The sequence below is a fragment of the Oculina patagonica genome, chromosome 12, assembly GCF_052425735.1.
Source record: "Oculina patagonica isolate OP01 chromosome 12, crgOcupat, whole genome shotgun sequence".
NCBI lineage: Eukaryota > Metazoa > Cnidaria > Anthozoa > Scleractinia > Oculinidae > Oculina > Oculina patagonica.
The window spans coordinates 26,677,316-26,691,832 of record NC_135769.1 but is presented as its reverse complement, the minus strand read 5'-3'; the positions used below and the strand labels follow the sequence as shown (position 1 = coordinate 26,691,832).

The 14,517-nt window shown below is 38.9% G+C and overlaps 1 protein-coding gene across 1 annotated transcript in view; it reads right to left on the bottom strand.

Moving 5' to 3' along the window:
• Positions 1 to 232: 232 nt before the first annotated feature.
• Positions 233 to 14,517, bottom strand: part of LOC144633885 (atrial natriuretic peptide receptor 1-like) — a 28,307-nt gene continuing 14,022 nt past the window's right edge. Inside the window, exons 11-23 of the mRNA XM_078492806.1 lie at positions 13,445 to 13,522; positions 12,426 to 12,527; positions 11,242 to 11,313; positions 10,344 to 10,506; positions 9,635 to 9,784; positions 8,796 to 8,979; positions 7,199 to 7,339; positions 5,805 to 5,928; positions 5,121 to 5,189; positions 4,528 to 4,705; positions 3,538 to 3,636; positions 2,625 to 2,716; positions 233 to 1,554 (exon numbers count right to left, since the gene is read on the bottom strand). Coding sequence (XP_078348932.1) covers positions 1,285 to 1,554; positions 2,625 to 2,716; positions 3,538 to 3,636; positions 4,528 to 4,705; positions 5,121 to 5,189; positions 5,805 to 5,928; positions 7,199 to 7,339; positions 8,796 to 8,979; positions 9,635 to 9,784; positions 10,344 to 10,506; positions 11,242 to 11,313; positions 12,426 to 12,527; positions 13,445 to 13,522 — 1,722 coding nt within the window. The 3' untranslated portion in view covers positions 233 to 1,284. The remainder of the gene's footprint in view (positions 1,555 to 2,624; positions 2,717 to 3,537; positions 3,637 to 4,527; positions 4,706 to 5,120; positions 5,190 to 5,804; positions 5,929 to 7,198; positions 7,340 to 8,795; positions 8,980 to 9,634; positions 9,785 to 10,343; positions 10,507 to 11,241; positions 11,314 to 12,425; positions 12,528 to 13,444; positions 13,523 to 14,517) is intronic.

The following is a 14,517-nucleotide window of genomic DNA, read 5'->3' as shown; positions in this document are numbered from 1 at the left end:
ATGCATGATTTCGTCAATTGCTAAAAAAATCACTTCCAAGCCTCGTTTACACGAAATAGGCCATCTTCAAAAATATCATAATACTCTTTGCTGTCCCTCCAAAATTTTGCATAAACATTGTGGGCACGAGTTTTTTTTTTTTTAAATGGCCTATTCTTCTCAAACTTTTGTCAACCTAACAATGTTTCACGAGACTATTCTTTTCAGTTTCTCTTGCTAATCAGCCCCCCCCCCCCCCCCCACTGGAAAATTGCTCCGCCGTCCCTGCGAAAACGAGGCTTGGGAGTTTAATTAGCTACTCTGGCGTAAATATGCATGCAAGCTATTAATAAGCCGTTAAATGCTTACGAATGAACAAAATTCACCATAATTGTTTTTAAAAAGGTATACGGTACATTTGTCTTCAAACCTAATAACGAGTAGTGTTACATGCTTTCCTACTTACGTTACCACAAAAACTCAATTGAACCCTAAATATCATTCTACCTATATTGTTTTGGTGCAGAAATAACGATGCTACGAACAACTTCTATGAATTGCTTGCTTTACATGTTATACTAATTAAGTCATTGAATATCCACCCGCTAAATACAAGCCGTGTACATATATGGTGCCCATTCTCTCGCTGAATCGCTGACAGCGAGAGGCCTGGAAAGGGGGCGGAAAACTTGAACACACAGTGTAAAATGATTGGGTATCTTATTTACAAATATTTACAGTTTCCATTATATAGACACGTCGACTTGGATAACAGAACTGTTAAACAGCACTGAAATTCAAAGATATGTATACATATCTTTACATTGCAAATGTCCACAACAACATGGAAATTTAAAGACCAAGTTGATCTTAGTAGTCGAATGTTTTCTAAAAGTTCTTCTTTTTTAACAGCGTGGTAACGCTTTCTATTTTTGTAATCCAGCTACAAATGAGAAGTATTTGAGTACACATGAAAAATCTCTCGGACAACAACCCGAGCATTTCCGTAATATCCCGAACATTTCCGAGACTCCTCATACATTTCCGTAACATCTCGAATACTTCCGAAACATGTCCGGCAATTCCCGGACTTCTCGAGCACTTCCGAAACATCTCGGGTGGTTCCGAAACATATCGAACAATTCTACACCATCTCGAGTATCACCGGAACACCCTAAGTAATTCCGAGACATCCCGAACATTTCCGAAACATCTCGAGTACTTCCGAAAAGCCTCTGACGACATCTTATCGATACAACATGCAACGATATCCCTCATCATCGGAGCGAAAACTTGCGCCAGTCATCATACAGTCGTCTGGTTAAGCAGCGCCGCCGTCTCATCATCTGTCTTGTGAAACGATTTCTTCATCAGGCCAGGAGAATTTCCTTTCATCGACCGCCGCAAGGAATCTGTCCTTTTAAGGTTGAGGGAGCTGTTAGAACCGAAATGATGCCCGGGTGTGTTAAGATAGTTCATAAATGGCTGACCGTTAGGGTGTAGATGCTTGTGGACTTTGACGCTTGGGCGCTTCACGGCGCTTATTAACCAGTATGTTTTCCATGTGCCTTTGCCCTGTAAGATAGCAAAGAGAAGAAAAAAACACTATAAGCATATGCTAATACTGTTAGAGAAAAGGACAAAGTAACGGTTTTGGATTGGAATCGCATCCTGAGAATGTTTGGTCGACGGTTTTTTAAAAGCTGTTGCTAAACAGCATGCAGCTACATCATGTCAGCTTCTGTTAACTTATAACTGGCTGATAAAAATAATGAACGCTCTTCGGTGCCTTAACGTGCGTTTACAAAACAACAACAAATACATTAGAAAAACGACAAGAACAACGAGAACAATAACATCAACAACAGAAGAAGAAGAAGAACAACAACAACAACAACAACAAAACAACAGCAACAACAACAACAACAAAATACTTATTCGATATTGCACGTTATTCTTACAAGATGCACTTTTACATTTTGAGAAAAAAAAATATTAAAATGAAAAGTTGTTTCTAGTGGTCATGCACTTAGCTTCGAGATAGCTAGTTTGCAGGCATGCCACTGAAACAGAGGAAACAAATATGCTAAATGAACATAACATGATTAAAAATCCCAACTAGCGGGAGGCAGACCAGTGGGCTATATACAAAGCGTGGTCGAGGATTTGAACTCGGACGACCGAGAACAAATCCACCTAGTGGCAGGGTGGAGGTTTTGAACCCTGGACCTCCGGATTACAAGACCAGCGCCATAGAGCGGTTTTCACTTGAGTGTCGAAAGTTAATTGCGTTTGCTTTGGTTTTGAATTGCTACGCTTAGTGATTGGCTCAAAAATCTCGCGCCACTTTCTCAGCCAATCAGAACTTAAACCAAAACCAATCATGACTCGCTCGCGCACGTTTTCCCGCGCTTCGTGCCGGCTACATGTATTTGCTTCGAGTTTTGATTGGTTCACTGGATTGTCTGTGTTCTTTGTGATTGGCCAGAGTAATTACTTTGGTTTTGGTTTTACGACACTCAATTGAAAACTGCTCTATACAACTCGGCCACTCTGCCTCCTATGCATACAAATTCCATCCAATACTAATCCTTGTCTAGAAACTAGAACTCTGGCATCTATCAGATATTAACTAATTTTCTTACTTTTAAAAACACTTCTCCTCTTTCTTCGACTTCGAAGCCGCCAAGATCATCAAGAATGTTTTTTGTAGCTTCACTGATGTGAATACGAAGAGCTTTAAAAAAAATTAAAGCAATAATGATCACAACATTAGAAACGTAAATGAACGTTAAACTAGTAACGACATAAGCCAGTCAGAATGCGAGGACAATGCGAGCTTCTTGGCATTAGTACGTTTTACCTTATTGTTACTTATTTTCGCGGGATTTAATTTTGGCAATTTTCAAAAAATCGCGAAATTAAAGAACCGCAAAAATTTATTTTAAACGTTTTGTATTGTATTTTTATGTTAATTACGTATTTTTGGCTAAATCGCTAAATTAAGTCCCGCGAAATATGCAGGTTCCATTTTCGCAAAATTAAGTTCCCGCGAAAATAAGTAACAATAAGGTATGATGAAGATTTCTCAGCTATAGTTAAAACTTTACTAACGGACGCCTCCCGTAAACAAACACTATGGAGAGGGGACACATGTGGTCCTGCCACGTACAAACACTACATTTTTAACCTTCCATAAGAGGGAACCTTTAGAAGTGGCCATTTTTTGGGCCTGAAGGGTGTCCGCTTGTGGGACTAAAGTTCAGAGTAGTATTTTACACTGTCATTTCATGCAACAGAAAAATAAACGAAGGCAGTTAAGATAGAGAGATTAGCGATAGCCTGTAGAGTCACTAAGCTCGATAAAAACTAAAATTATCAGCATCTATTTTCTCTATAAACTGTCAATACAACGATAAAACATACGTGAAATACGGACGTGAAAAGTGTGTCACTATGTTAACACGTTTCACCAACTAGGGCTATAAGAAAAGTATGCAGGCCAGCAAAAAGATTGTGTTGTTGATATCAGGGCACAAAAAAGTTTGAGATACAAACCTTCCCCGTTAGATTCCATTCTTGAAGCTGTGTTTACCGTGTCACCAAACAAACAGTATCGAGGCATGGTGTTACCTACCACGCCAGCAACACAGGGACCTGGGAACCAGTAAGGGAAAAGGAATTGAAACAATTATGATCACAGGGAGCAGAGGAGCCAAATTCGACCTTTGTAAATATTAAAACGTTCGATCTATTTCGTAGTGCTTGCCAAACGTTACCTGATCTTTTTGTTTACGCGACGGTTAGCCAGCAAGATTCCGCAAGAATCCTGTTGGATAACGTATGACAAGCGCTACGAAACAGATCGAACATTTAATATTTACAAAGGTCTAATTTGGCTCCTTTGCTCCCTGTGTTATGATCGAAACAAATTAACAGAATGATAGACACAAGTGAACATCTCCAGGGGTGGGTGTGGTAGGTACCTCTCTCTCTCGTCACACGACAGAAAATGAATTGTGCGTCTTGTACCGAAATGAGAGAGGTCACGAATGGCGAATCATGAAACAGATAACGCAAATTTCTTTCTCAGCTAGTTACTTGTTTAAATCAAAAAGTTGTTACTCGGTAAGGCAAAAAAAAAAACCTGTAAGTGTTCGAGGAAAAAAGAGCTTAAGTTTTGCAAAATGACTTGAAGACGGTTCTTTCGTCGCCAACAAAAATTCACTCGTTGACATAATATTCGCTAAAAGGGTAAAAATGGTTATACAAGGCTAAAAATGGAAACAAACAATTAAAATGAATCGAACGTTTTCGACAGATTTGTCATCATCAGGGTTAATCAATCAATTAATAGAAGCTTAAGAATTTGTTTTATTACGGCGAGTGCTAAAGAAAAATGGAATGTCTCCTTTCGGAGAAAAACGTATCTGTTGCACTTTTTTTTTTTTTTGCAAATTTGCAACTCTTCCTGTTGGGGTATTTGTTAAACTATCTGAGCAAATTGTTTTATCTCTCTGACTTAATTTAATTCATTTAACAAGTTACCGCTATGAAGTCCGACTCTAAGCTTCAGCTGATGATCCGGTTTGTGTCGAACTTTGAAGTCGTTCTTCACAGCTTCCACGAGGTGCAGTGCCATCCGGGATATTTCACCGGCATGCTCGTGGCCATTTCTGATTGGTAGGCCTGATACCACCATGTAGGCGTCACCAATTGTCTCCACCTGAATAAACACAAAGCAGCCTTTAGAAAGTATTAAAAAAATTCAAACATTTATTGTAAGAAATAAAAGTAGCAATCAAGTCGTCATGATCTTTTTCTTCAGTGACTTCACACCATCTGGCAATACACGTTAAGTGTATTTTTCAAGTCCGTCTTTAGCAATCTGCCTCAAGGATAGCCTGCGAATGCCGACGTATTTCCGGCTGTCGTTTCTCTCCACCCAAAAGTAACGTCGCGGAGAGCCGGAAATACGTCTGCGTTCGCATTCGCATACTACCTCAAGGAACGGAGGGCAGTAAAGATGCAACCCGCAGTTTCACCGCTCGCCACTTAGGAGGAAAACAAAGACTGTTCAGAGCTCAAAACTTATTTGCAATATCAACATCAAATAAGCTTGATTAAAACTGTTTTCTTACTTTGTACACGTCATACTCTTGGATGATGTAATCAAACAACGTGTAAAGATCATTTAGGAGGGTGACAACCTGCAAAAGAAAATCAACAAATGAGAACTGAAGAGGAACGGTTTGCAATTCACACGAACCAGGCTGGACAGAGATCGTCAAATAATTTCTTACCATTAGATAAACATATTCTCTTACTAGTAAATGATAAAGATGGTATTTTTTTTTCTTTTTAATCTCGGTAATAAATAATGACACGAGCATGGGACAAAGAAAAATTCCGAGTCCCCGACGGGAATCGAACCCATGGCCTCCCAGATACCGGTTGGGCGCTCTAACCAACTGAGCTACGAGAGACTCAGTTGTGAGCTGGGCCATTGAGGTTACTAGGTTGATATGTGACACGCGTCCTGCATACTGCTAGGATCAGCAATGTCGAAATCATCAAGTTTGTAGTAAATAATAAATTCTCTTACTGTTGCCTCATACCGGAGTAAGGTGCATACCTAGTTAGCTTTCAGCTATCACAATAAAGTTGTGTTAAGAACCTAGGTGTCGGAGATACAATATGTTAAGTTCTTAGAAAGCGTATTATTTACTGGTTAAACAGTTTCACGATTGAAAAACCAAGTTCTCCCAAAATATTAAAGGAATCTTTTAATAAACAGAGAGGAGAATTTCGATATTGATCCATACCTGCATGGGTGTGCTTCCTGATGAAAGGCTGGTGAAGCCTACTATGTCACTGAAGTAAATTGACACCTCATGGAAACTTTCTGCCTCTACTTCTTGGCCCTTTTTGAGCTGCTCGGCCACAGGTCTGCAATGCGTGCGAACACAAAGAGAAATTAACAGAGAAAAGGCAAACCTTATGCAATCAGACGACTGGAAAACAAGGGAAAACGTTCAACGGAACGAGAAAACTTACCCTGAGAAAGGGTGATTTACGTAACTTGCAACCTCCTACACAACTGCTTGAAGCTTTCAAGCAACTGACTGAGACTCTTTATGTATTTAACTTCTGCCCACCGCCTGTCTCTACCTCCTGCCTATTGATTGAACATCCTTAAAGAGACTGTGTCATGAATTTTAGCCAAATTTAGGCATGGGAAAATGACCATCAAAGTCAGTGAAATATAAAAAATAACCTCTTAAAACAGTGAAGGGACATTTCAATAACACAGCTAATACAAAAGAAGGTACGGATGGCCAAAAGTGACGAAGATTAAAACGGATTGCGATATGAGTTTTTGAAATATTGTTGGGCTGAACAGTTTTCAAACTGTTCATCTCGTTTGCTTGTAACTATCAATTTTAATGCACGGGAGACAAATTTGGTTTCCATGGAGCTATGGTTTTGTCATTTAGATCCATAGAGGTAATTCCTTTGCGAACATTAGGATTCATAGCGAGTATTTGGCAAAACTAAATAGAATAAACTTCACTCAGCTGTGACATAGTCCCTTTAACATCTCCTTGCAGCTTTCAAGCTTGTAGCCCTCTGTGTAACTAACGCCTTCCTGACTATCGTCGACTAGCCTTTTTTTCCACTGAACGGCTTATGTGCTTGCCGTATGCCGTTTCTCGTTTATTTAATTTTTTTTTTTGCGTACGTTTCCTGTCGACGTTTAAAAATTAAATAAATAAATAAATAACAAATTATCAAAATCGAAAATACTGCTGTCGTTAACTCGCAAAATAAAAATATCGCTCTCTAGTAGAGTATTTGCGCCGGCACCGCAAAGTCCGTGAATTCGAATTCTGATTGTTGAAGCCTGAATTTCTTTAGGCTTTTGTTGCAACAGCTGGAAGTTGTTGTAAAACTGAGAGGATTTCTATCTTTCACCCTCGGAGTATTTTGAATATCTGCTGCTCTCTTCTGGCGTTCCGACAGTCTCTGTGATAACGTTCCAGTTCTAATCGCCGATGTACATTCTCGCTGTGAAATTCTTTAGCCTAGTTTCTACCACGTGACTCTATCATGTGAATATTATAGCCAAATATTTCAGGACATTACATGAATCACGTGACTCTACCACGTGACTGTTACAGCCTAATATGGTAACACAATTCAATGAACGCAAACACACCCTGGAAGCATCCTTTCTAGGAGTGCATCTGTTTTCTTCTTCTCTTCAATCAGCTGACCAGTTCTCTCCATGACAAGCTCCTCCAAGTTATCAGCGTACTTTTCCATCATGTAGACGATGTTATCAAAGATATTGGTCTTCCTGTGGAGTGGACAACAATAATGGGTTGCTCACAGGGATCCTACTCTTTTAAACGTTTGAAATTCCATGACTTTCCATGACCTTCTCCAGGACTTTTAAAAGTTTTTCATGACCTTAATTTGACCATTTTTCCTTGAATTTTTTAAAAAATTATCTTGATTTCGAGTACGTTTTTAACCTTTTCCTCAGAAAAAATAACCTGCCTAATTTATTTTGTATAATCAATTCCATTTTTCATATTTTTCCATGACCCACACTTAAATTCCATGACTTTCCAGGCCTGGAAAATGAAATTCTAAAATTCCATGACCCGTACGAACCCTGTGCTCATTACAACCGTCTTCAGTGTTACGTGCATAGCGGCTTTCTATCAACATCCATCTATTGACGTGCTAAACAAACAAGACGGATCGAAATCCTCCAATCACAGCCCACTAGCATGACCTTCTGAACTTCAACTTGAGGGCTCATTTGCATGAAACCAACACCGGCAAGCATCGGTTTTGATTGGCTCATTTCAAACAGCACGTCGAAATACGACGTCGAAAGATGGATCAGCCGGAGGAACAAGTGCCAGTTGATGGCGACATCATTTCTCCGAGAAGTGACTAACCCCGTGGTTTTCGTCCCACATTTGCTCGTGTGATTGCTTTTGGAGTACTCGTGAGCACTCGTGCTAGCTTTTTGATTGGATGAAATAATTCGGAAACTCGTCGAGTGCTTCAACGAAGATTTGCCAAAACCGGCACTTATTCCCCCGACTGGGATGCAGAAAGATAGCTATGCACGTATCACTAAAAGCAGGTGTAAGCTAAAAGAACGAAATACGGCCCGGTATTGCTCTTTTCTGAACTGAGGATTTTCACGTTTTATATTAAACACGAGCGACAGTGTTTCATCGGGCTATCCAAACACCGAGAAGAGAGTTGAAAATGCGACTTTTGAGGTGTGTGATAGCCAATGAAACACTGTCTCGAGTGTTTAATATATCTTCTCAATCGAAACAAAAACTACCTGGTAAACGGAGAAATAAAATCGTAAAGAACTATGCTAATTAAGACCGGACATCCAAACCTCCTTATTTCCTTTGTTTTAATTTGATGAATTAGTAATGAGTTTAAGAAGGTTCCTTCTTTCAGTTTGAAGATGGAAAACAAGCCTGACCTGCTTATATCTCAAGGCTATTTCTTTGACGAACAAAAGACATTTAATTTTCATTTATTTGCCTTATTGTTTTAGGACTTGAGAAAAGTAACAGCGACCTTAGGAAGTCTGGGAAAACGTTTCATTAACCACGGTGAAAATTTGTATGTGGAGTCACGCTTTACATTAATATTATTAATAGAACAAAAAACAATAATTTTCGGCTCAAAATGATTTCAAAACAATTAAGTTTAACATCAAATAAGGGCCAACTGATAACTGAAAAGTGGCTAATACATGTGATGCAACTTACATGCCATTGTTGATGAGAACTTTGTGCATAATCTTCTTTATCTCATGGAAGTCTGGTCTCTCATCCGGGTCTTCTACCCAGCACTGTTTCATAAGTTCCCGGATCTCCTCAACGCCAGTTATCAGCTGCGTTACCGTTGGGCGAAAGGGCGGGAACTCGCCTTCTTTCACTCTCCGAATTATGTCTAGCGCAAAAAAAGATGTTCAATTAAAATAATGCATATCACACACCACACAAAAAACTTTTATCTTAACAAATCTGTTAGGCATGGGAAATTATACCATCAAATTCGGTGAAATATAAACTTGAAAATAACCTTTTAATCCCCATTTCAATAACACAGCAAATACAAAAGAAGGTACGGAAGGCCAAAAGTGACTAAGATTGAAACGAATTGTGATGTGGGTTTTTGAAATATTGTTGGGCTAAACAATTTTTCAAAGTTAATTTCGTGTGGTTGCAACATTAAATTAAAACGCCCGGGTTGCAATGAAGCTATGGTTTTGTCATTTAGATCCATAGAAGTAATTTCTTTGCAAACAAAGAGTATTTGGTAAAACTGATGATAAACTTAACTCAGCCGTGACACAGTCCTTTTAAGGGCCGAGGTCGTCCTATTTCAGTTGAAACAAACTTGTCGTTAAATACAGTGGACCCATTATAGCAGGTTTACAAGTAAAATGACAAGCGTTTCACAAAAGGAATGCTAGGGAGCTATAGAAAAATACAGACGGTCAAAATTGAGATAAAAACTTTTTGCATTGACCTTATCTTGACTTTCGCCAGGCGAACAGGCAACGAACAGTGTTAAAACCTTCCTTAAAGGACAGCAAACCAACCTTTAGGTTCCATGAAGTTTGAGCTGTAAGGTCCTTCTCTTGTATGGAACTCTTGTAAGATTATAGCAAAGCTATAAACATCACCTTTCTGGGTCCCCCTTGCGGGACGATTGGGAATTCGTAAAAGTTCTGGTGCTACCCAGAGTAAGTCTTAAATACAGGAGAAAAAGAGACAATGTGCATTTTAATATTAAAGTTGGCACCACGAAGTTGAGAAAAAAAAAGAATTTTTAGAGGAAGGATGGATTACAACGAAGATTAGTAGACACATTGTGTTATATTGGACATCCGTGAATCTGATTGGCCCTCTCATCGTTGTCTATTTAGAAATTAGATGGTAAGCTCGAGGTTTCTATTTAAACAATAGAGTTTTTCTGTAGACAAACAATTAGCCCGAGATGCGAAGCTTCGAGGGCTAATATTCTAGTTTTTAGAACATCAAATTTCCGCGTGCTCCAAGCAGAGAAGCTATCAGAAATTAGGCCGTGCTTGCCTTGCACAGCCAATCAGATTGTAAGTTTGTCCAATAGTCGGTCACTCGGTTATGCTAATTTTCCTTGTATTTTGACTTTTGGCTTAACAATGTACAATGAAACCTGTTTTTTACGTGCCTTAGCTGTGCCTCATTGACTATTTGCTTATGGAAAACTCGGGCTCACAATCAAACTGTTAATGAGATAGAGCAAAGCACAAACTGTTGGCAACTGACCTCGGTAATAAGCGTAGTCTTCTCTATTCTTTTTCAGTTTACTTCTAAATGAAGGGAGACCAAAGTCTGTGATCTTTAGAACCCAGCGGCTGTCCACCAAACAATTGGATGATTTGAGATTCCCATGGGATTTCACATCTGTACTGTGCATGTATGCCATACCCTGCAAGGAAGGAAATGAATGCAGGTTAATGATTCAAATGCTTAAACCGCCATAAGATTCCAAATCCTTCATAATTATGTGGCCAATGATCCAACGATCCAAGGCTGGACTTTATGACCATGCCGATGCTACCCTATCATAGCCCACAGAATGGCGTCCCAGCGAGGAGGAGTAACAATATTCCTTGTTAATATCATGGTAAGAATAAGATGCCATCATTCCTGAATTCTCTACCAGAATCGATCACTGGTTCGAGTAGCTTCTCTTCTTTGAAGAAAAAAATGATTAAATTTCTAATAAAATGAGTCTGAAATTGGCCTAGCTGCACATTCACAGCGAAATTACAAACTTATTGCTAACCCGAGGTGGCCTCCCCCATAAGCCTTGTGGTTTCTTGGAGGTCTCCTCGCCCTATCTTTTTAAGTTATTTTAATTTGTATTTGTAATTCTGAAGTGGCAAATAAATGATGATGATGCCCCCCCCCCCCCCTCCCCAACCACCCCCCCCATGATGATGATCTGCGCACATTTTCTTGTAAAGATCAATTTCCCAGTTGGCATGTAACATGTACAAATCGAAGCTCGTCTAAAGACTCTAAACTTCTCTAGACAGCACCTATCTTCAATACATTAATTCATTACAACTGTTTACAACAAATTTACAGCCTTAAGAATGTTAAGCACATGTTATGGTGTATCCTGAGAATCCTTGAAGATTACATTTGTCAGACGTACCTTTACTATATCTGCCACAAGTGAAGCTATAAACATGTGATCCAGCTTGACATCCTCATTTTCTAAAATATCCTGAAAAAGACAAGGTACATGTAGCTTACTACGTACTGAATACTATGTTACTTCAACAATAACTTTTTTTAACATTCCAGCCTGCACAATGCAAATAGCTCCACGCACACACTGTGTGCCTAGCTTATAGTATTGTTTATCCACAGAGCGTTAATTTAATACATACAGTCAACTCTCTCTTAACGGACACCTCTATAAGACGGACACCTCCATAAGACGGACACCTGGGGATGGTCCCTGCCGTTTTTCAGTCATTTTACTGTAACTAAACTCCCTATAAGACGGACACCTCTCTAAGACGGACAACGGACACTTTGAAATCATCAACGGACACTTAAGAAGTGTTTTTTATCATGTTTTATTCGTGAAATTACTTCCAATCTTCATATCGATAAAGCAAAGTTTGTCAGCGCCCTAAGGATACGCGCATACCAAGCTTACTAACCAAAACAATGAAGCTTCTCTGCTTACGTGAAGCAGTGAATTATCGATTGTAATGAACAAACGATACAATTTTCTGAAATTGTTGTCCCTGTTTGTAGGTTTTGTTAAAGAAAGCGACTTTCAACACACTCAAAACAGACGAGTATTTATTGTGCACAGGTTTAGCTTCATTATCTCAAAATTACTGGTGTCATGTTTCCTCGACTCTCTACAAGACGGACACCTCTCTAAGACGGACAGCTGCGGCCGGTCCCGAAGGTGTCCGTCTTAGAGAGAGTTGACTGTACACACTATTTTATTTCTTTATTTTATAAATAAAGCATAAAGTAAGTAAAAGTAAAGTCTGTGTCCGAGCCATGAGGCTCATACAGCCGTAGCTTATCCCGGTTTCCGTAGCATTAAGCGACTAGGAGTGTTGCTACTCCCCCTGGATGAAATGCTAGTCCATCGCTGGGTTACCCCCCAGCAGTAAATTCGCCGGTACCCATTTATACACCTCGGTGGAGAGAGGCACTGTGAGAGTAAAGTGTCTTGCCCAAGAATACAACGCAGCGCCCCGGCCAGGCCTCGAACCCGAGCCGTTTGACTCGGAGTCGAGCGCGCTAACCACTAGGCCACCGCGCCTCCCAAATAAAGCATAAGCAAAAGTATATTAAGTCGTTCATTACCTGTAGACTTCCTCTGGAGCAATACTGCATAACAATACAAATTTCTGGCTCTACACAGGCACCAATGAATTGATTCAAATTATCATGTCTAATATCCCGCATCTAGTAACCAAAAGAAGAGAGAATCAGTACAACTACCTTATTATAGGAAATTAACGCTTGTGTTAAATTAAGGTATTTGAAATTAACGCGACTTAAATTAACGCGAACTGAAGGAAACATTACTTCCCAATAAAGGAAATTAACGCGAAAGAGGGGGTAACATTTTAAAATGAAGGAAATTAACGCAACGTACACAACAAAGACAAGTTTATTTCAACACTTGTAGGCGTATAATCTTAAACAAAAACAATGTTCATGGTACTTTTTCCACTTTGAGCGTTCTTCACAGTATCAATGATAGTGGCAGATAAAATAATGCTTTTTCCTTGGAGTCAAGAACGTCTGGACTGTAACGAGAAATTGGGGCCAAAATAATGGAAATTAACGTCATGGAAATTAACGTTAACAAAAATAAACGCGACTTTAATTAACGCAAATGTTTGAAATTCGCGTTAATTTCATGACGCGTTAATTTCCGTATAATAAGGTAAAACATAAGCACAGTTACGGACTATTGATAGCTTAGCGAACCAGTTTAAACGAAAGGTAAGACGTCTACAAAAGTAGCGTTTATTGCAGCCATTTTGGGTCATCAGCTTTAAACCAGAAATTTTAAAGTGGGAATCCAAAACGTATGCTTCTCTTCAAAAGTTTGAAAGGCCCTGTTAACTGAATTTTCCATCATGCAAGAGTGGGAGTTTACAAAACTCCTAGACTATCTTCTGGCTAAAACTTTGGTCATTACATAATGATTCCATCAAAAGGAATTATGTGAAACCAATTATGAATACTAACAAAACAAAAAAAGTCTTTCTAGGAAAAATTCTATTTTTAACTTGAAAACACATCACTTGCATGTTAACATATGGTTGGGAAAGGCTGTTGCAGTTATCACTTTTATCAGACACAATAAATACCTGTTTTAGCTCTAGAAGAACTTTTCTTGTCAAATCTATGTGTCCTTTTGGAAGTTTAGCTACCGTTACCATGTTTCCCTGGAAGATAATAAGTAAGTAAATTTCTGAATTTGGTAAAATTACCCACTATTCCCATTTCCTAGAATGAAACTAAGAGACATGTGGTGAGTGTGGTGCAAACTTTGGGTTTACCTTGGTGTAAAAATTGGTGATTTTTTTCTTTGTTTTGGAGCTATTGTTTTCCTGCTCTATATTATTTGAGATTCATTGTTGTCTCGGTCGTTCTTTGTTTTACGTCACTGGTGAGTTTCACATGTTTTTATACCGAGGATGAACCCAAACTTTTAAGTCTGTGTGCAAAATATTTTAAACAGTCATAAACTTTGTTACAGTGCTGTGCACTGAACCGGTTTTTTTATTAGTAATTTTTAACAATTTTTTGATGTCCTTTTTTAGAACTTTCTCATGTTTTTTTTTTTCAACTGGCCAATAAAAGTGCAAGAACTTGTGTTCATGCTCCAACAACTGTCAGTTTCACCTACCTCGCTTCTTGCATTCAATTGCCAAATGAAACAGAAGCCATCAAAAAGATGTCAAAAGAATAACCTTAAAGGGTCTATGTCACCGGGATTTCGCAGATTTTGGACTAAACTGTTCTGAAATTAGTGGTAGGCAACTTAACCCTAAATAAACATTATCCTTCAACGTCTAAAGCGGATATAAATCAAGCTACGGCTATAAAATTCAATATTTCGAAGCCGCGCCGAAACAACTTGAAAACATTTGCCTAACTTTTTCAAATTGCAATCCATTTTCATCCGAGCCATCCGCCGCCAAAGATGCTTGTTAACAGTTTCAGTGCTCTAATAGGGCAGTTTTTAATAAAAATGGACTATTATTTTTAGGTTTCCTGCGACAAAAATATAAATTTCGGCTGTCCAAAATTCTGGTAAAATCTGTGACATAGTACCTTCAAATGTTGTCAATTGGCAACGCTACAATGCCCAGCATTGTACAATACAAATACAAAACAATGCAAAACAATGAAATGCAACATAATAGAATAAAGTTAG